Source organism: Microcaecilia unicolor, chromosome 7 (assembly GCF_901765095.1).
Source record: "Microcaecilia unicolor chromosome 7, aMicUni1.1, whole genome shotgun sequence".
NCBI classification, from domain to species: Eukaryota; Metazoa; Chordata; class Amphibia; order Gymnophiona; family Siphonopidae; genus Microcaecilia; species Microcaecilia unicolor.
The window spans coordinates 183,427,884-183,451,003 of record NC_044037.1 but is presented as its reverse complement, the minus strand read 5'-3'; the positions used below and the strand labels follow the sequence as shown (position 1 = coordinate 183,451,003).

General features: G+C 40.3%; 1 protein-coding gene across 4 annotated transcripts in view; it reads right to left on the bottom strand.

Moving 5' to 3' along the window:
• The window catches only part of ADARB1 (adenosine deaminase RNA specific B1), a 418,661-nt gene that overhangs the window by 85,697 nt on the left and 309,844 nt on the right, over nt 1–23,120 (bottom strand). For 3 of the 4 annotated variants that reach the window (XM_030208743.1, XM_030208744.1, XM_030208746.1), the window contains one exon: nt 7,343–7,417. In XM_030208743.1, coding sequence (XP_030064603.1) covers nt 7,343–7,417 — 75 coding nt within the window. Of the gene's footprint in view, nt 1–7,342; nt 7,420–23,120 lie in introns of those variants that run through there. The other variant, XM_030208742.1, reaches the window with a different exon arrangement.

The following is a 23,120-nucleotide window of genomic DNA, read 5'->3' as shown; positions in this document are numbered from 1 at the left end:
GCCCAATGGAAATGAAACCAGTACACAATCCAGAATATTAGATGCAAGGCAGAAATTCTGACAGAGAGGCAAGTCAGAAAAACAAAAAGCCGAGCACTCACAAAAATCACAATCATAACTTGATGCTTTGATAGGAACATTTCTTTAAAAAATGCTTAAATATTTTGAATGTTAAACATTTCCGAACAGCCATGCTGGGTTCTAATTTCTCCTTTTATAAAATGGGTCAGGTGTACAATAAGCTAATAATATTTTTAAAAGGTTGGCACAACCAAATGGATCTGTGAGGCTCTGGTGACCATTAACAGAAGCTGTACTAGTTCTGGATTCCATCGGTGCTGATAGGACAATATTGAATGAAAGCAGTAAGCTTATGCATGATGTCTAAAGATAAAGACAGAGCTATGACTGAAAAATTCAAGCCCCACTGGCCTATTTAGCTGTCATGTGCCAGACTTCTTATAGCACCAATTAACAGATTATTTTTTTATGTAGTATTGGGCAGCAGTCAGTGGCAAAACAACTTTATAAAGGACTACCTAAAATTAATTGACAAGGTACGTTTTACATTACCTTTGTCAATACTAAATAGTACATCTACAGTCTATAAAACAAGCTGTTTTACTGACAGAACCGCTGCAGTAACTGGAAATCCCATTAGATCACCTACAAACTAGCAAAGATCTGTAACAAGTTCCACTGAGGCACACTGCTTGGAAAACCAGAGACTGGCGTCACAATCGGCACGGATTCTACAACAATGCCTGTAACTTAAATTTAACTAGTTGAGTGCAGATATCAGCACTTAACAAGCAATAATGAGCAGTAATTCGCACCGATTAGAATTTAAGCGCACAATTTGCTAAGCGTATCCTGTAACGATATGCGCCGAACTTCTAACATGCGCAGGCGAAAAGGGGCATGGTTATGGGTGAGGAAATGGGCATTTTGTGGACGCTCCAAAATTTACATGCTTAGTTATAGAATATGGCCCAGTGCGCCTAGATCTACGTGCTGGGATTTACGTTACATTTAATCGGTGTAAATGGATGCACGTAGATTTATGCGCTGAAATATCTACCAAGAGTATTCTATAATCGGAACCTCATTATAGCATACACTTAGTCAGCACTGATTTTTTAGGCGCCTTATATAGAATCTCCCTCTAAACCCAAAAGTAAAACATAAAGAAGGGGGAATTTATGAACGTGGAGCACCACTGAGACAGTTTAATTTACAAGTTGCGATATTTTAACACAGGGTCTCATTGCCTAAAATGGAACCCTGTGCTAAAATAGCACAACTTGTAGTAAAATAACCCATTTTAACGGAAGCCCATGTTAACTTCCCTCCAAAGGAACTTCGACTACACTAACGTGATCATCCTGTTTCCTTAGAAAAGAAGCTTCTAATTTTTCTTCCTAACAAATTTAGACAATTTAAGATGAAGCTCTAGTTGCTGACCAATAAAATAATAAAATCAGTTGATGGCTATATGTAATACAAGTGTCTTCTACATCATTGACTTCAAATAACGGAGAAATAAAAAGATGTTGACTTCTGATGCCATGGTCCAATAGTGGGGATCTGTGGAGGTATGTATCATTGTCACATGTACCAAAAGGTCATTCTAAATATACCTATATAATCAGGAACCATATACACTCATATGCCACTATATACTGTTAGAAGTTATTGCATCAATTTAGCATAAGCGGTATTCAACATTTCACTTTTATAGGATTGGCCCTTAAAAGCACATTCCTACATTAAACCCTATTTATAGAGGCATAGTTATCAACGTGGGCTACCACCAAAATATGGCATTGTAGCACGTCCCATTTTATGAAATGAGACCTATGAAATAACTAAAATTAACAGTAAAACAACACATCTTAACAGTAGACCACGTTCATAACTTCCTTCTACAGAAATTACAGTATACTGTGCACTCATTTTGGTAATCCACTTTTTGAAAGATTAAGTGGCACGTTTTTGAGAACCAAAGTAACCCGTAGTTTTGCTTCAATATCATATATTTCAAATTTTGTCAGTCATAGTATATAATATGACTTTCAATAATTACAGATGTAAGCTATGTGCTATAAATTTCATTACAAAAAATGATACCAACTATAGGTTAAAATAAATATAACTAAAAAGGGTTTGTATATTCAAGCAAATATGCACCAACATCAACAAAGCAACAACCCTCTTGCACACAACCATATGGAGAGAACTGCAAAGGCTACCAGCCAACCAGAGTAAAGACGTATATACATAAGACTGAGGGCCCCTTTTACCAAGCTGTGGCAAAAGGGGGCTGACGGTAACCGAGCAGCGCGCAGCCCTTTACGATAAGGACAAGAGACTACACAAAAAAAATCCTAAAACAAATCAGCTAATCTGTCCAATTAGCCCTTTTGCTAAGACTCAAGTGCATTGTCTGAGCTATAAGTAGAGGTTTACTCCCTTCTTTGAATTTTGGCCAAGAATGAAAATCTGTGCAAACGGTGGAGAAGAAGGGTGCTAACTACTCGCCACTCAAACCCACTGGGAGCATAAATTATTGCTATTTGTAAAACAAGAGTATTAAAACACCTATTTACAAAACACAAAAAAACCCAAATTGGAAATACATGTCATGAACCAAGCTCATTCTATATGGATCAAAAATGTCCAGTAATCTCTGAACAGTTCCTTAGCAATACTTCAGTATGCTGGAATTGGTTGGGCTGTTAAGGGAGTTAAATCTACATCAAGCATGGTTGCATAAGAAAATTGCTTACCTGCAATTGGCTTCCTCCGAGGACTACAAGATACCAGTCTCACTTGTGGGTGACAACACTTAATGCAAATGACATGAAACATCTCTGAGCCTTCTGGAAAAGCTTTCCAAAGGAGGCATGGAACTTTCAGCAAAGATGTTGCCTCACAGAACCCCCTCAGTCTTATTTACAACCAGAAAACTATACACCTCCACAATGAATGGAAGAACATTATGTGTGGCTCACTGTCCTTGTTCTCTAAGAACAAACATTAAACATAAACAACTTTGCCTTTTCTGAAGACGAGCAGGTTAAGGATTGCCTTTAAAATGTGAGATAAATAATACTATCCATAGGCAGGAAATCCCCTACCTTTGCTGGAAAAATGTCCTTCTGCTAAGAAAGGCACCCACTGAAAACGGAACGGGCCTTGGTGGACACAGCTGGATTCTACCCCTTTTGAACAGACCCGGAAGGCAGGCTGTGCAAACCTACTATTGCATCACAAATCAGTGCCCAAATAGCAAGAAGATTATCTGCAAACAGTGGCCATACAAATCTCCTCAATAGATGTCTATTTTAGATGGGTTGTTTATGCATTTATGACATTTTTGGAAGAGACTTTGGAGATGCTCTGTATTGTGATTTGATATTTTTACTGCTCTCTTTCTGACATCATAAGGAATATTCCATCCTGGTATCAACGTTTCTCATCAATAAAACAATAGTAAACAGCAAATGTTGGCAGATAGACTTGGAAGGTCCATCTACTCTGCAAAACAAGTCAGCCAGAGCTGCATCTGCCACTCTGTGTAGTTTATTTAAGATGTTATCCTAAGGTGTCACTGAGTTCAATGTGGCTTACAACAAAGATTAATCATTATAGTAACAAGAAGTCCCATTGCATTAAGTGGTCCTTTTACCAAGCTGTGGGAAAAAGGGCCCTGTGTTAGCAGCGGGGGCCAATTTTCCCATGCGCCAGGGCCCTTTTTACTGCAGCAGGTAAAAAGCCCCCAGACACAAATGGCCATGTGGTAAGAGAACTCTTACCACATGGCCATGCGACAGGGAGCCCTTGCTGCCACCCACTGAGATGGTGATAAGGGCTCCCGCACTTACCTGGCGGTAACCGGGCAGCATAGTTACCGCTGGGTTACTGCCACTCAAGCCATTTCCAGGGTTTCTTCTTCCCCCGGAAATGGCGCACTCTCGGGGTGGGACTACCGCTGGCTGCCATGTTGGGCCAGTGGTACTCTCAGAAGAGCGAGCGGTAAGCCCGCATTGGGCCTACCATCACTCTGTAAAAGGGCCCCTAAGTTATTATAAATATAATACATTGAAAATTTGAATTAGTACAAGAATGTGACTGAATAAATTGCAGAACTGCATGATATTGAGTAAGCCAGAGAAGCAGTTTTCCATTCTCAAGAATTTGTTAAAGAGATATGATTTCAGAGATTTTAGGAATTGAAGATAATTACATTGATGTTTAATTGACTTTGGTAAGGAGTTCCACCATTTTGTGCCTTGATAGGTGAAATCAGTGGCTAGAACTGATTTATAGACAATCTTCCTGCAACTGGGGAAATGTAGTGTTAAATAATCTCTTGCTCCAGTGACTGCATTTCACAGAGGAAGTTGTGTGGCTGCATGTATTCAGGGGTTATACCATAAATTACTACATGAAAGAAGGCACAGATCTTGAGTAACCCTAGCTTTAATAGGTAGCCAGTAAAGCCTAATTAAGAAAGTGGTGGCTCTATCAAAGCGAGAGACACTGTAAATTAGACAGGCTGCAGTGTTTTGAACAGTTTGAAGTTTTTTAATTAACTGTTCTTTGACTTTTTACAGTATTCTACTGGATATGCACATTGTCATACTATGTCAGTTCTGCCTAATGAAGAGCACGCCCAAGATCCCCTTAAACGACTAAGGGCAAAATTTTACCCTTTATGTTGTAACCACCACAGATTGGTCAGTTTTTGTTTAGAATTTCCTCCCATAACAGTTCTCACTTAATGTACTTACACTGTAGTGACTGAGTGCCAGATGCACAAAGGCACCCGTTAAATATGGATGCTGCAGGAGAACTTGCTGAGAAGAAAATAGCGACTGATGCACAAAGGGGACGGCATGCAAATGAGATGCACGAATCCCCCTTTGTGTATCAGTTGCTGTTTGCAACTCGAAGCTGCAAAAATGCATTTAACACAGCTGTTCGGTGGACTCCCCCAACCTCCCCTCTCCAAAAGATGCTTAGGAGCATGGTTGGTGGTCTGACCCCCACTGTGTCCACTAATAGCCCTGGTGGCCTAACAGGATCCTACTCCCTCAACCCTTAAAACCTGGGATGTACTAGGAGGAGCCTAAGCACCATATAAGGAGGTTTTGTTCCTTATATTGGGGGGGGGAGGTAGGATCTCGCTAGACCACCAGGGAGTCTGGCCCAGCACAGGGGGCGGGTCAGGGGGAGGAGTCAGACTACCAACCATGCCCCTAGGGGTCAGAAGGGGTCTGCTGGACCACTAGGGTATTTTTTGGAAGGGGGTCAAGAGGGGTCCACTGGACCACCAGGAATGTTGAGTGAAGGTAGGGTTGGGCTGGGGGTGCGTGCATGGAGCGGCTACCTTATAGGGGAGCAGTCTGCTGACACTATACAGTGCCAGCAGACTGCTCCCCATAAGGACAGCTCCAGACCTGCAGTAAAATTTGCACGTCAAAGGTACGCACTCTGTGAACGGAAATTTCTGTGAATTACTTGGACAGGCTATAACCTGTCTAAAGCAAATGTTGCAAGCACAGTAAGTTTTGTGCTTCAGGTCCTGAGAAAGCAGTGAGTACAGTTCTAAGAGCTAAAAGTGATGCTGGGATTGTTCTGAAAAGGCTTCAACTCTCTTGAAGCAGAAGGCATTCAAAACTTTGGTAATGCTTTCTGGGAAATAGTTGCTCCACCATTTCTTTGGAAATTGCTAAACTATATTGATGTAATATTTTAAGAAAAAAGAAAATACAAAAAGTGTTTGATTACAAAAGATTTTATTAGAAAGTAACTGCTTAGGACAAGTGATTAAAAATAGAGAGCTTTTTTTGTTATCACTATCTTCTCCATAAGGTTAGGATTATCCTTTTACGTCAGTATTGACAAGAAACCATATTTTGTTCCTAACAAACAGAAATGTGGGAGTGGAAATTGACTGAGGAGGTTCGATCATGAAAAATTAGATACTTGGAGTGAATAGCAGACCACAATGACAAGACGTATCTACTTATTTATAACACCTCAATTTTGATTAAAACTATTCTATACAGTAACACAGTAGATGACGGTAGATAAAGACTTGTATGGTCTATCCAATAAGATAAACTCATAACATGTGCTGCAATATATATTCTTGATCTTAATCTGTCCTTGCCATTTTCACGGCACACACTGTAGAGGTCTGCCTGGCACTGGACATACTCCCCAACTACTGGAGTTGCCGTCTTAAGCCCACTCGAGCCCATCCAGATGAGTCTAGCCATAATCACAGAACAGAACTGCAGAAGTCTGCCCGGCACTGGCCTTATTTTTCAAATATTGCAGTTACCGTCTAAGTACTACTAAATTTTGTTTTGCTTCCATTCTCTTTCCACATAGGAATTCATTGTGTTTGTCTCACGCATTTTTGAATCATTATAATTTTCATCTCCACCACTTCCCGCGGGAGGGCAGTCCAGGCATCCACCACCCTTTCTATGAAAAAGTACTTCCTCACATTACTCCTACGTTGACCCCCCTGCATTGCAAGCTCGTTTCATGTCCTCTAGGTCTACTGCTTCTCCTTCTCTGGAAAAGATTTATTTTCATATTAATAGCTTTCAAATATTTTAATGTCTGTATCATATCACCCCATCCCTCCTTTCCTCTAGGGTACCCATATTTAGGTATTCTAGTCTCTTCTCATGTGTCTTTTGGTCCAAACTCCATATCATTTTTGAGGTTGCACAATTAACACACACAAAACAGTTATAACATTCAAATAGGTAAAATCAAAAAACACAAATATACATTGCCTAATTTATAAGAAAGCTTCCTCAAAAAGAATATTTTAGCATCTTTCTGAAATGTTTTACATCCTGCTCAATAGCCAAAAATATAGACTGAAGGGGCTCTGCAAGGAGATCGTTGCATGTGAATTCCATGACATTTTTTTAAACAGCTCTGGAAAATGCTCCATGTCATCAGGATCACTGGATGTCATATTACTTACATGTGTGATGTCATCCTGCTTGCCCCCCCAGAGAACTGCTTCATAATATCCAATGTAATTTATGCCAGTACAGATGAATCAGCTCCAACAATGATTACGTGCAAAATCTTTGTTTACTGAACTTCATAAGGAAGCAATTTTCAGTGTTATGTAGTGAGTACAAGTACTCAATAGATATACATCTGAAATAATTTACAGTTGTGGAGTAAAACTAAACACACAAAATAACTTCTAGTGTGTATTACATTTGATCATGGTAATCTCATAAGAAAAATAAGCATGAAGAAAAAATTTCAGTATCAAGTTATTCTGCATGATCCTTACTCATATTTTCTTCATCATCTATATCCATAGTGAAATATTTTTGCTGGTTTCTTGACTGGCGAAGGTTGGTTCTGTCTGAAAAAGAAAGGAAGGAAGAACTATAAAAAGAGGAATCTAACTGAGGGATATTAAATTCCTAAAATGATGATCCGACACCATGTACAAACTGATTGTAGAAATAAGGGAACCAAAAGGGAGAAAGAATGGGGAACACGGAAGCACCTTTTCAACCAAAGAGATGATTTAGGGCCCTTTTACTAAAGCGTGGTACGGTTCTGCAGTTACTATGGGGGTCTTTTACTAAACTGCTGTAGCGTTTTTAGAAATCAACTGACGGTAAATGCTGAGACGCCCATTATATTCCTATGGGCATCTTGGTGTTTACTACCAGTTGATTTCTACCGCGAGCTAAAAACGCTACCACAGCCTATGTGATTAGTGCAGTAATTTCAGCACTAACTGCAAAGCCTCTAGGTAGCACGGGGGAGGGGGAGGTCCTACACTTGCCCACGCAATTACTACACAGGAAAAATTTTTGTCATGTGGTAACTGCACTGAAATGGCATTAAGTGATTTGCACAATCTGCAGCAGTGACAGTGCATGGTAACTTCACTAGAACTACCCACAGGCAGTCTTTTTGTTGAAGTTTCTCCGTTAAGTATTATACAGGTTTTCTTTCCTTCAATTTCCTGATTCACCCACCTTCAGATTACTTCAGTGCCTGCAAGGTTTTCTTCTCTTCCCTCTGCTGATGAAACCAATTACATTGCCAAGTGGTTTGAACTCCTGAAAGGTAGGCAATTTCCCCTTCCCAAGCACCTCTTAAATCTCAGGTGCAAAAGAGCAGTAGCTTGAAGCAGGTATACATGCAGACAAGGAAATTATCTGAGGTATACGTGCACTGAAGTTGTAAAACACAGAATACAGTGCATGTACAATCTGAAGGACCGCCCAGCCCATACCCTGAATGTGCCTCTCTAAAATGTCTGCAAGAACATTTTCTAAAATTGCTACTTAAATGTGTAAGCTAAATTGAATATTTAAATGACACCTAACCCTTCTAAAATCAACTCGTTTGATTTTACCCAATAACGTTTCACACTGTATTGAGTAAGATATGGTCTAACTACCAAAAGAATGGAGTAGACCTAGAACTCACAAGCTGTAGCTACAGATAATACACAGAAAGGGTGACTGAAGTCATATTACCTCTTGTTCAACCAGCCGCTGCTAGGAAATAATAATTCTGTTTGTTTTTTAGCCTTGGGCTGTGGCTCAAAGCATCAAGTTTTATAAAATGAACTTCAGCAGCAATTTCTGTTCGTGAAGTGGTTTAATTAGCATACATTTTTTAAATGCAGGTTTCCATGGTACATGGTTAGGAGAAATCTCATCAATGTTCAAGGAATAAAATTAAATTTCAAGTCTTACATTTATTCTCTAGAACAATGTACAAAATAACACAGAAAATTGTTTGAGTTACATCATCTTAGTATGCACTGTAACATTATACTTAAATCCATAAATATGGTTCCGACTCCATTGGACTTGCGATGAGTTGTTTACTGATAAGTTTATAAAACTTGTTTTCTTTGTACTATTTAAGTATAAATAGTCCGCCAAAAGAATGTATGTGCCCTGTGGGAAAATAAATTATTTTTGAAGAACCTAAATATACATTTGCTTTTAAAAAGAACTTTTTATATAAATAAATATCAAAATGCCTCTCCTTCACAATTATACCATTGTTTGCCTTCATAAACAGGACAGAGTTAGGTAGAAGCATAAGATCAATTCAAGATGGCAAAGTGTTTACTAATCAACAGAAAAATGCAACTCCATAGAGAGACTCATTTCTAAGGAGCATATCATCCCAAATTTACAGACTTACATTCCTGCTAAAATGTTGTTATCAAAAGCATTTATTTGGAGCACTCTATTTACCATATAAACTATTGTGAAAGATCATAATTGCATTACTTAAAAAAATAGAATATGAAGACTAGCCCCTCCCCCAGGACTACCTTTCAATCCCTGGTGGTCTAGTGCTGTAGTCAGGGCAGGAGCGATGCTCCCGTCGTGGCGGCAATTTGGAGAGCAGAGCTGGAATGGGCAGGAATAACTGGGAACCACCGTTGCTCCAACTATACCCCTAAAACACCATGGATTGTAAAATACGCCCGGGAGACCTACGGGTGGGGGAGGTGGGAGTCAGGGGGCACAGAGGGTCCTGGAGGGGCAACTCATCTTCAGAAGGAAGGGACACAAATTGTCTGCTTCCACCAAAAACACATGGTCATTTTTGGCTGAAACCCAGAACATGGCTGAAAATTACAATTGTCAAAAAATTAACAAATCTGCATAGAGCAAGAAAGAATAAGAAACTAAACAATATGCTCTAAATGGCTCTATGAGTTAACTGTGTCATTATCAATAGATATATATTAAATGATTTTAGCAAAGAGGCCTCAATAGCCAAGGGTACCAACTCAGTGGACACACCTGATAAGGCTTTTATCATGGGCCGACAACCTCCTCCGAAAAACCTACAGAGTGAAATTGCTCAAACAATCTGTAGTAAAAAACAGAGGAGGTGTAATACTAAATCCGTAATAAACAAGATTATAAACACAGTTAACCTCAATAGAGCTTATTGATTATGGAAACAAAAGATCTGATAAAAGGTTAACATTTAAAGAACAAAGACTCAACTGCCCCGAGGAAAGTTGTAGACTTTTTAACAAAACTTCAGTGGGGTTTCTATCATCGGATTGACGCTGACGGAAAAACCCAGGGTGGGAAACAACTCCCAATCCCCACTATGGGAGGAAAAAAAAAACACCGTAGAAAAAATCAGTACAGTCTGTTAAAAATCCCAAAACATTTTCCAAAATCTTCTGTTAAACACAAACTTCCTTTTTGTCCTAATTTAATTCAATTGTTTCTCAATAAAACTATTAAAGCTTGTAAGACACGTGACACTTAGCTGAATTCTCCAGCTGTGCTGTATTGTGCCGCTACTGCTCTGGTGTCAAACTCTGCACTGCCACTATCATCATTTCACAACGTCCCAAACTTTCAAAGCTTTGACACCCCAACAAGGAGCTCATCTTGTTTCGCTGAAGTTGCGTCAGGAGGTGAGAAACTTCTTAGTAGACAAGAGAGCTCAAGATGGCAAAAGGGTTTAAATTAAAAAAAAAAAAAAAAAGCTTTAATAGTTTTTTTGAGAAACAATTGAATTAAATTAGGACAAAAAGGAAGTTTGTGTTTAACAGAAGATTTTGGAAAATGTTTTGGGATTTTTAACAGACTGTACTGATTTTTTCTAAGGTGTTTTTTTTCTCCCGTAGTGGGAATTGGGAGTTGTTTCCCACCCTGGTTTTTTCAGTCAGCCTCAAGCCCATGATAGAAACCCCACTGAGGTTTTGTTAAAAAGTCTACAACTTTCCTCAGGGCAGTTGTGACTTTGTTCTTTAAATGTTAACCCTTTACCAGATCTTCTGTTTCCACAATCAACAGAGCAAATTTTAATTTTATTGTGTTGGTCAGTAACCTTTTGCTCTCCAAAAGTAATTAAGCTTTGAAAATTAAAATAACCTTTTGGCCGAAATCAAGTCTGGGCTGTAAAAGGATTTTCAGCTGGTTTCGGGGCCATAATCGAAACTGAAATTTGGTCAGCCTCTACTTAGCATCCCCACTCCTTTCAAGCTGGCACACTCTGCACACCCCATAAGCATACACGTCATGCAGATCCTCCAAAATGCCATAGGTGGGAAGACATCTCCCTTTGGGACTCAATGCCACAGTCATATGTATCACCCACCCCAAAGACTAACTGTTTAGTCTTATACTCTGAGTGCTGGGGGAACGAGGTGAAGATGCAGGGAGTGCAACCTTGCTCAAGACACAGTGCTTATGCTGCACTGAGAGCATGTAAGAAACTGGCCCCAGCCATGCTGCCACCATTAGAAGTACTTGGGCATGAACCATTGATGGCTTCATGATGAGGCTTCCCCAGCTTCTCATAATGGCATCTTCCCTTGTCTCATGCCCCACAGTGATCTCCCAAACTGGAAAAATCCTGGGCATGGGTTGGGCGATTCTGGCTGAAGAGGGTGGGCAGAAATGCTCTCACAAGCTACAGAAGCATTGTGACTTGGGGAGGGAGGTGTGCAAAGCTGGCTTAGCATCGAATGTACCCCAGAAAATTATACAATTGTGTATGCTCAGAGGGGCTACGCATAACTTGAGACTACCTCTATTCCAGGAAGCAGGTAAAAGACTGGCTCTTCTCCCAAGCCTTTAATACATAGGGTGACTGACTATACACCCATTCTGTACCTGGACTAGCTTGCTACACACACTGTAATTTAGACCAGTTCCTTATATCTTGATTAACTGTACAAAGAACTTGCCTTGAGTTTAGCCACCCATCTACTATACAAAAAATTCTGTGCATGGGCAATCATGTAATTCTCTGAGGTACATTCAGAAAACAAGCCTTCAACTGCTGGGTTACATAAAGAACTCAAACCTTTGTTTGAACTGTGGAACTGCAGACACTGTATCTTCAGACTGGTTAGTGACATGTACATGTCTTCTATAAAAGGTGTTTATATTACCTTTAATATGTGACTTAAGGACACATCTCTTCCATTGTAATTTCTCTTACGTGCCAAAATTTAGTCTTCTATTTTCTTCAAAATATTTGCTTAATTCTCAAATATTCTGGGACATTTTTGAGTAATCTACACAAACTTTAATACCCATTTCCCCCGCTATAGCATGGATACAATGACTGAATGACAGCATCCTGAAAAATATATGAAAGGAAGTATTATACTGTATCAGGATAAATAACCATAGTAGATTATCTGTCTGACCCCTAGCTCCACTATTGCATGGTACACACAAACCTTGCCTTTATTTTAGCTTATTTCCTAGCCATCACCACTACTGTAACACTCCCCAGTCACTCATTCACATTTACCATGTCAAATAATGAGGTTAATAGGCTAACTACGAGCACTAAGTAGTACTTTCTGTATCATTTTTCAACTTGTCAATTTTCCTAAGCTAAATAGCCAAATTAATCTGAACTAATGATGGGTGACAGCAAATATAAGCCAGAAGTTATTAGCATGCTAAAGATTAATCATCGAGTATCAAGGTGAAAATTGAAGAAAACAGTTTAGAGTCTGCTTCATTTATATCAGACCTGAAAAGAGTGACCAACAGCCATAACTTAATTTACTAGCTTGTGTGCCTGTTAGGTTAAATTTCAAACAGGGGTCATTTCATTAATATAGTATAACTACTTCGGAAATAAAGCAGGGACAGAATGTTAATGGCCTACAAAAAAAGAATTATCTTGTTGCATTGCATCTTTAACCCTTGAACAAAATGAACAAGAAGGACCAGTACAATAAGCCAAGAGTTGAGAGGAAACATGACCAAGAAGGAAATGTCTCATATCTTCTTTTCATTTCTCTGCTAGCAAATGATTCTGTTTTTTCTGAGCCAACTGCTTCCTCCTGGCTCCTTTGTACTTCTAATTCAACCAAAACCTGAACTAGGATCATAAAATTTCATTCACAAAAAGTACCAGGGATTTTTCCTCTATTTAATATCCCTCTTCAACACACCTAGCCTGCGTATTGCAGTGAAGGTCCATTGACCATGTGTCCTTCTAAAACACTGTGCTCGTGGTTTCTGAATTTAGCCACTAGATGTTCCCTTTAAGCAATAACCACAACTGCCTCTGTAGCATCCCCACCCTCAGACACCTGGGGATCAAATTTAAGAATTTGAATGACACTGCTAAATAAGCCAGCTCTACTGGAAATTATAAGCACTGACTGCAACACATGATAAGCTTCATTGTAACTGATATTTTTATCTGTAATACCAGACACCCACATTTGCAGTGGCTCGAGCATGGGCCACCCTCCAACCCAACCCAGGAACGCTCTTATCTCCTTCCCTTCCAGCACTCACTTTCCCCTCCTTCCCTCCTGGCATGCTTTCTCTTTATATCCCTTCAGTTCTCTTCCTTGGGCACTCTCTTGCACTGTCTCTTCCTTCCCTACCAGATTCACTCTCATTTATTCTCGCCCTTCTCTTCCCCCACCCCCAAAAGCTCTCCTCCTTCCCCCTGACCCAGCACATTCTCTCTCTCTTCCTATTTCTTCTCCAAAATGTTCTTAGAGCAAATGAGCATGCACCTGGTTGTGAGGGAAGAAAGAGATGGTGCGAGTGCCTGAGTGCTCTCCCCTCTAGCTTTCTTCCCCTCCTCTTCTCCACTCCAAGCATCCACTCTCTCTCTCTCTTTCCTTACCCTCTCCATTCCCGTCCTTCCCCTCATCTTCTTCACTCTTATCACACATCTCCTGGAGTGCTACAGTACACCTCTCCTCCATTGGTGCTGGAGCTCATCATCTCCTTTGGAGCACCTTATCCTGCTGCATACCTCTTTGATTATGTTTGGCCCAAATCAACACATCTGTGCATGGGTGAAGGGGTGCACATATGCAAACCCCATGTTCCAGTGACAGAGACCATTTCTGGTATATATATTATTATTTCGAGAATTAAATCTGATCCAAGAATCATTCAAGCATACGACAATGAAGTACAACATTTAGAAATGATATCATATTGACCAACAAGTACAACAAAATCTACAGACAAGTGTCTATAAGCAGCAGGGCTTTTTAGAGGGGGTACTTGGGGGTACTGAGTATTGGCACCTTTTCCATTGTCTGTAAAAATTGACCCATGGACCCCAAGGTTTAATGAAAGAGCTCAGGCTCCACACACCAATTCTGCCTTGTCATAGGTTCTGTGACTGGTTGTAGGGGGCTTGGCTATTGTGGGGTGGGTCCATTAGTGACCACCCCACCCCTAAAGGACGGCCTAACATTTGAGTACCGGCACCTTTTTTGCTCAGAAAAACGCACATAAGCAGCATCAAAAATCAGGCCTATACATTTCATACAAATTATTAATTCCCAAAAATATCTTCTCCTAACTCATCATACCTGGATCTACATATGCCCAGCAACTCCATCACAAAAATAAATAAATAAATACAAATCTCAAAAGGATAGGGTATACTATTGTATGTTTAATCAAGTCCCCATCCCTACCATCAATCTTTGCATCCTACATAATTTATCACATGAAAACAAAAAAGGACAAATCAGATGTCATCAGTCTAAATCTTATATTACAGAACAGGCATAGTATGTGAGCAACCTCTCCCATGAATCATCCATTTCATTCAATCAAGTGGAAAAGCAGGTTTTTAAATTCTTCTTAAAAATGAGATAATTTGCTTTGGCCTTAATGTCAAATGATTCCTTAACAGTAGGGTGTCAACTGAGAAGGTCTGGGCTCACATCTATCCAAGTGCATTTTGCACCAATAAGGTATATATTTAGCAAGGCTCCCTGACAGCTGTACCATAGATAAGCTACATGGGGGCCACTGACCTCCAGGGCATGTAAGACTAAAGCGCATATTTTTAGGCATCAAGAACGCATTTAAAGGACCAGAACACTGGCATATATTCTGGCTATGTGTTATTCTATATCCTGGCACCTAATGTGACAGTACATAATGTGCAGGTGGGCGAACGCATGAGCAGAGTCTGGTCGGAGCATGGTTGGGACACACAGAGATGCATGTAAATTATAGAACAGTATCATTTGTGTGTGTTTCTTGGCAATCTAGGTGAGAGCATTTATACCAGCTATATGGCTGGTTTAATTGGTTGTGCACAAAATACAGGCACATATTTGCCTTGCTATGCTAATATTTTATAAAGAAAATCAAGCACATGCTTTTCTTTGTAGAACAGGATCCAAATAGATGCCTTCTTGGTGCCAAAAAATAGGCAAACAATTATTGAATAGCCCTCATCCCCTGGATTCTACATATGGCGACTAAAGTTACGCGTGAAAAATTTGGCAGTGCGGCCAAATTGTACACGCAACTTAACTGTTTAATAAGCTAACTGGCTCGATAACTGGCCAGTAACAAGCAATTATCAGCACTAATTAGAATTTACACGTGGAACTTTCGAAGCGTTTTCTGTAAAGTAGTACTCAAATTCTAATATGTGGATCTCAAATGGGGGCATGGCCATGGGCAGATCATGGGAATTTCTAGAAACCATGTGCACTGTTATAGAATACGTCCCATTTACATCAGATTTAACTTGGCGTAAGTGGTCGTGCCTAAATTTAGTCATGGGTCTGGATGCTACACATAATCTATAAACTGTGCCTAGCTTTAGGCGTGGGTTATAGAATAGTGCCAAGCACATTTTATTTCTGCGCCAATTTTTGGGCACCATTTATAGAATCTAATTCCATATGTTTAAATATGGTCCCAACTGTAATAGACAGCCAATGTAGTTTGAAAAGAAATGGACCCATTCTTGCCTGCTTATCCTTACTATCAATTACTGTGGCAGGTAACCTTATCACCGGATAGCTGAATTTCTGCATCTAACAAATCAATTCTGCTCCAATCATTCTTCCCTAAACCACAGAGCTGTGCAGGATCTTTTTTTATGAGATAGCCGCAACAGAAATAAATAGCTCAATGATTTTAACTCTCAACTTGCCAATGATCTACTACAGTTGATGGGATAATAAAATCAGGCATGCAATCTCTAAGGGAAGCAGATAATTGTTATGCATCTATAATCCCCTATCCATCTGCTGAAATGCAGCTGGACTTACGGAGAAGGACAATGGGAGAGGGGCACTGAAAGAAAGTCAATTGGGGAACATCTGTGATAGCTAAATAATTTATTCCTGAGCAAAGACACAGAAGAACCTATTATATCTAAGGTATGTTCATCTATATATGTCAAATGGATTACTAACTGATAAAGATTCCCAGTGCAGCACTGAATAAAAGTTGTGTCTCTGTGGGACTGTAAATAAAGGGAAGATATTTCAGACTAATACCGAAAATCATTTCCAAGAAAAAGATTAAGCTATTATGGCACCAAACCTTTGAAACAGCTATGCTAATCTGCTCTTAAATTTATGGTAACTCATGTTTTTTTGAAAACCAGGATCAACACCCTTCATTTCTTCAGAAAATTTACAATGGGAAACTAAGAAGAAAACTAAGGGTCCCTTTTACAAAGCTGTGGAAGGGCTCATGCGCAGGTAGCGCTCGTCAAATCGGCACTACTGCTGGGGTAGCGTGTGCATCCAGCAGTAATTCAGAGTTTGGCGAATGTCGAATGTCTATTTTCTACCGTGGGGGACGTTCCCGGCAGCGCAGCCAAGTTGGCATGCGCTGCATGGTTACTGCATGGGTAGCGCATGAGCCCTTACTGCTAAGTCAATGGCTGGTGGTAAGGGCTCAGACCGTAAATAGGCACGTGCTAGTTTTAACTTTTACACAAGTCCATTTCCCAGCCCATTAAAAAAATGGCCTTTTTCCCAGTCATGGTAAAAGTGGACCAGCGCAACCCCAAAAGATGTGCCCACACTACCTCTAGCCACTGTCTACCGTGGCTTTGAAAAAGGACCCCTGAGTGAATCAAACACTTTGATTTCTGGTTATTTCAAGGATCTCAGCTTTGTCTGAATTTGTAACAGGAGGGCTTTTTAAATTATTTGTTCTTTTATGAATTTATCATTATAGTTGAGAAAATGATGTATGTGACTTTTGCCCTATCTTTATATCAGTTCAACACCTGGATGAACAGTTTGCCTCTGATAAAATTTGATATTTTCTAGAACTGTACAATTTGGAGATTCTAGGACTGTACAATTTTGACAATTCTTTTTCAATGTAATTTTGATTATGATGATAAATAGAATTTAAGATGAAAAGTCACATAACTGTCATGTAGTTATTTCTAATCTTTTCATACATTCATGTACCCTTAACAGTTCATTGACACAAGAGCACACTGACTTAACCACAAGCAGGCAAAGACACTGGATTTGTGTGAAAATGCTGCAAGAGAGAATAGATGCATTTTAGAATATGAACAAAAAAAAAAAGGGGTAGGTTACCTGTTTTTCAGCCTGAAAAAACTGACATTGGAAGTTAGTTGGGTGAGTTTAAGTAGCATTTAGACGTGGGGCACATCTCAGACAAGGGCTGGGCAATCTTTATACACGGAGGGTCACATGAATGTTAGTACCATCTCTAGAGGGCTGCAATATTACATAATGTCAGAATCGGAAATGCACAGAACTCTATAGACCTTCTGTGAAGAATAAATAAAAAATAAAAACGTCACTAAAAATGATAGAAACAAACTGCTAGAGTGGCTATTCTGAAGTTAGATGTGAAATACAGTATATGAGAATCACCAAAACTCTGTTTAATGAAGTTTTCCTTGTATACTTCCCATGGTCTCATGGGTTGCATAAAGTTCAACGGCGAGCTGCATTTGGCCCACGGTCCACAGGTTGTCCACCCCTGTCTCACAAATTCAAACACACCCCGTCCCCTCCAAACATATCCCAATCTTTGAACTGCTTTTGCTCTTGTAGAAGTAACCACTCAGTAAATTATCATCTTTGGAACATTTGTAATTACTAGTGCCTGTGAAACAGAATAAAGAATTGTTTGACTGAAGCAGGCAAGCAAAGAGGAACATTACAGAAGGCACTGATCCCACTGGCAGACTTCCCTTATACAAGTCTTCAGCAAGTGAAGTAGAAATAAATCTCTACAAATATGATGAATTATATACAGATCTATATGCATCATACACACACAGAGTATATATTTACATCTATTTAAATATAAATATATAAAATCAAAGCTATGTGCTTATGCCAAATATGTCTGGCACTGCAGAATCTTTGGTGCATTTAATCATAGAGCTGTCAGTATACTTGGCAACCTCTCTCTCAAAAACTGGAAAACAAGGTAATTGGACATGGGTCACAGCACCTTAATGAGGTGTCATTTTCCCTTAACAGATGTTGAGAGCCAAATATGAGATTGAAGTTATTAAGCCAGCCACATTTTTTTAAAGAATATTGTCGAGAATTCAATTTTTGTTATTAAACAAATGAAAAGCCCATAATGAAGCCTTCTGGCACTCTATCATGCTTAAGACATTTAAGCTTCTCAAAACTTAATCTACAGTGCCTTGTAAAAAGCCTTCACACATTTTCTACATTCTGCTATCTAAAAGTCAATAATTCAAATGCATTAAAGCAGTAATGTAGTGCCCTATACTAGAGAACATACTCTATAGTTTTAACATGAAACAACAATTACAGAATTATTCAAAAGGCAATAATAAATGTGAAAGTCAATACAGCAAGATGGTAAATGTAAGTAGCAGTAGGACTGTGAAAGCTAGGTTGGAATAAGATAATTAGCTAAACCACCAACACATAACAAAGGGCTCCTTTTATCAAGCTGTGGTACGCACTAATGTGTGCTTACCGCAGCTTAAAAGGGTTTAACACGGGATGTGCTGAAGAGCTCTGTGGTAAATCTCAATTAGCACAAACCATGTGCTAAAAATATTTTTGAATTTTTCTTGGAGGCGGCATGTTGGGGGGGGGGGGGGGAGTGGGTATGATGGTGTGAATTAGTTAGTGCAGCCACATTACTGCGTACTGATCAGTGCAGGATTGGCATGTCAACTCTTACCGCCTACCAAATGGGTGGTGGTAAGGGCTCACATGCTAATTTTTGTTAATAGCTTTGCGCGCTAATAGCAACAGTAGTGCAAGGCCATTAATTGGGAAAATGGCCATTTTCTGATTGTGGTAAAAATGGATTTAGCGCGTGGGAAAGATCCACGTAAGGGCGTGGTAAGGCCACTTTTTATCGTAGTTTAGTAAAAGGATCCCCCCCAAAAACTTAACTGACAAGAACCATGCAGAACTGGTTCTACATGACAAAGCTTCTTTGTGGGAGAACTCTATACTCTTCACCTTCAGCACTGCAGTAACAAGCTCTAATCTCTATATGCTCTCAGTGTTTGTTTGCCTTGACATAAGAAACCAAAAATCCTGATTACATAGGAATTCACACTTCTTGACTCAATAATTGGTAGAGGCATCTTTTGTAGCATTAACAGCCATAAGCCATTGAGGACAAGTATTTGCCAGCTTTGCACAGTGAGTTGGTACAGTTTTTGCCAATTCCTATTGGCAGAATATCTCAAGCTCTTAAGATGGCTGGGTATCATCTGTGGATTGCAGTCTACAAGTCCCACCACAGATTTTCTATTAGTTTCAGGTCTGAGCTTTGACTAAGCCATTCAAGGACATTAATTTTCTTCTTCCTGAACCAATTCATTGTTGCTTCTGCTTTGTAATCTAATGGTTAGTGCATCGGCCTGAGAACCAGGGAAACTGGGTTCGATTCCCATCACAGCTCCTTGTGACTCTGGGCAAGTCATTCAACTCTCTACTGTCCCAGGTACAAAATAAGTATCTGTATATAATATGTGAATCGCTTCGATTATAACCAGGGAAAGGCGGTATATCAAGTCCCATCTCCTTTCCTTGAGCTGCTGAAAGGAGAACCTTCTCCCCAGCCCCGGGTTTATGACAAACAGGAAATAGTTTCCCTCTAGATCTGCCTGCACTTGCCATAAAAGGGAGCAAGTATATCAAGAAAATAAAATAATTATAATCAGTATAACCATTCATCTTTCCCTTGATCTGCAAAAGACTCCCCTGTCCCCACTGCTACAAAACATAATGCTGCCATCATTATGCTTTACTGTATGTTGGTGGTATTAGCAGAGTGGTGTGTTTTATGCCATACACATTGCTCAGCTTTAAGACCAAAAAGTTTCTCTCTGGTTTCATCAGACCACAAAAAAGCAAACAGACATACCTGAAGTATGTCCTTCTCCAAGGACAGAAGGCCATACATTCTCAGATATGGACAATGCGGTCCGCGTTACCTGGTCCAGAGCTTGACAAACTTTATAGAACTAAGAATGAGCGCTGTGTTCTCATTGAGCATGCGCGAGTGCCTTCCTGCCCACAAGAATGCGGGACCTGCAGTATCATACTATAGCACACTACAAAAAAAAGGAGACAACTCCAAGGGGAGGTGGGAGGGCATATGAGAATATATGGCCTGCTTTCCTCAGAGAATATCTGCTACAGGTAAGTATCTTCGCCTTCTCTGAGGACAAGCAAGTCAATAATTCTCATAAGTGGGAATACCTAGCTACCAGGCTCACTGAAAACAATACCCATTAGTGAACTGGACCTCACAATGGCAAGGGCAAAACACAGATTAATCTGAAACTATATACAAACTGTGTGAGAGTGCAGCCTGGAACAGAATAAAAAGGCCTAGGAGGATGGAGTTGGATTCTAAACGTCAAACAAATTCTGCAGAACAGTCTGTTCAATCTGACTGTCGAGTTGGGTATCCTGCTCAAGGCGACAGTGAGATGTGAATGTGTTGACTGAAGACCACACTGCAGCCTTGTAAATTTCTTCAATGGAGGTTGATCTCAAGTGGGCTACCGACACAGTCATGGCTCTGACATTGTGAGCTGTGACATGACCCTCAAGGGTCAGCCCAGCCTGGGCATAAGTGAAAGAAATGCAATCTGCCAGCCAACTGGAGATTGTGCATTTCTCGATCATAAACCTCATCTTGCTTGGATCAAAAGAAACAAAAAGCTGGGTGGATTGACTGTGGGGCCTAATCTGCTCCAAGTAAAAGGCCAAAGGTCACTTGCAGTCCAAGGTGTGCAGTGCTCTCTCATCAGGATGGCATGAGGTCTGGGAAAGAATGTTGGAAAGACAATTGACTGGTTTAAAAGGAATTCTGACACAACCTTTGGTAGGAACTTAGGGTGCGTGCGGAGAACTACTCTTTTGCGATGAAACTTCATATAAGGTGCATCCAACTACTAAAGTCAGAGGATCACTGACTCTGCAAGCAGAAGTAACAGCCACCAAAAATATGACCTTCCAGGTCAAGTTCTTCAGGAAAGGAATCAAGTGGCTCAAAAGGAGCTTTCATCAACTGGGTGAGGACGATGTTGAGGTCCCATGACACAGGCAGAGATTTGACAAGGGGCTTTGTCAACAGCAGACCTCTCATGAAGCAAAAAAAAGTAGAGGCTAATTGCACCGAGGTGAACCCTGACTGAGTTGGTCTTGAGGCCAGACTCGGAAAGGTGTAAAAAGTATTCAAGCAGAGACTGTGTAGGGCATGAAATGGGATCTTACAACAGCAACCTCCTCCATCTGAAAGAGTAACATCTGTTAGTGGAATCTTTCTAGAAGCTAGTAAGACCCTGGAGACACCCTCTAGAAGATGCAAAGAAGCAAATTCTAAGCTCTCAACATCCAGGCCTTGACAGCCAGAGACTGGAGTTTGGGATATCCCTCATTCTGCACGATGAGGTTCAGGAAACAGTCGAATCTCCACGGTTCTTCAGAGGATAACTCCAGAAGAAGAGGGAACCAGATATGCTGGCGCCAATACGGTGTGATCAGAATCATGGTCCCACAGTCTTGCTTGAGTTTCAGTAAAGTCTTCCCTATGAGAGGTATGGGAGGATACGCATACAGAAGACTTGTCCCCCAATGAAGGAAGGCATCTGATGCTAGTTTGTCATGGGCCTGGAACAGAACTGAGGGACTTTGTGAATGGACTGAGTGGCAAAGAGATCCATCAAGGGAGTGTCCTAAGCTCAGAAGATCCCGCGGCCAACGCCCATGTTGAGTGACCACTCGTGTGGTTGCATGACCCTACTCAATCTGTCAGCCAGACTATTAGATTTGCCCACCAGGTAAGTGGCTTTGAGGAGCATTCTATGACATACTGCCCAATACCACATCCCAATGGCGTGATCCCGTGTCCCCCTGCTTGTTGGTATAGTACATTGCAACCTGACTGTCCATTTGAAGGAGAACAATTTGGTTGATTAGCCGATCTCTGAAAGCCTTTAAAGTGTTCCAGAACACTGGGAGCTCCAGAAGGTTGATGTGAAGACCTGTCTCCTGGGCTGACCAAGCACATTGACTGTGAAGCCTGTCTAAATGAGCTCCCCACCCTGGGGCTGAGGAACTTGGAATGGGAGTCCCAGAGTCAAACTGGATTGAAAAGTCCACCAAAGCAGAGACTAAACCAAGCTCTGGTGTTACTCAAATGACATCCGCCAGGGAAGCTAGGGTCCACTGGGTTGTTCTCATGTAAAGAAGTGAAATGGGTATCACACAGATGGCGGAGGACATGGAGCCTAACAACCTGGAATTATTAAAAAGAGACAGTATTCACGGCACTCAGAGGAAAGCGACCCAGGTGGCACTCAACAGGAAAACCATTTTAACTAAGGAGCAGATATGAACAAAGAAAGGAAACAAACCAGTATATTCACCTGCATAAGCAAGGAGACCAAAATCCACATCACATTTCACTGAAAATAATGCAAGGAAAATCCTGATATCCATTTAAAAACATCTAACTGTTAATGTTTTTTTTTTTTTCCATTTCTGATGCTTAGTGAAGCTTCCACCCGATTTAACCCCCATTATAATTTCTCCTCAAATCAAATTCTGGCAAACATATTGCTTGTTTTTGTTCTACTAATGAAACTACTGAAGTCTTGCACCATTATTTCAATTTCAGATCTCATTTGACCTAACAGACATGAGCAGGTCACTTAACTCTCCCATGCTTCACATCTTCCTCTACTTTGCTTAATGATCTTTGTTTAGACTGCAAGCATTCTGGAGGCCTATAAGATTTGCTGTTTGATTTCTAAACAAAGGTTTTAAAACTGTT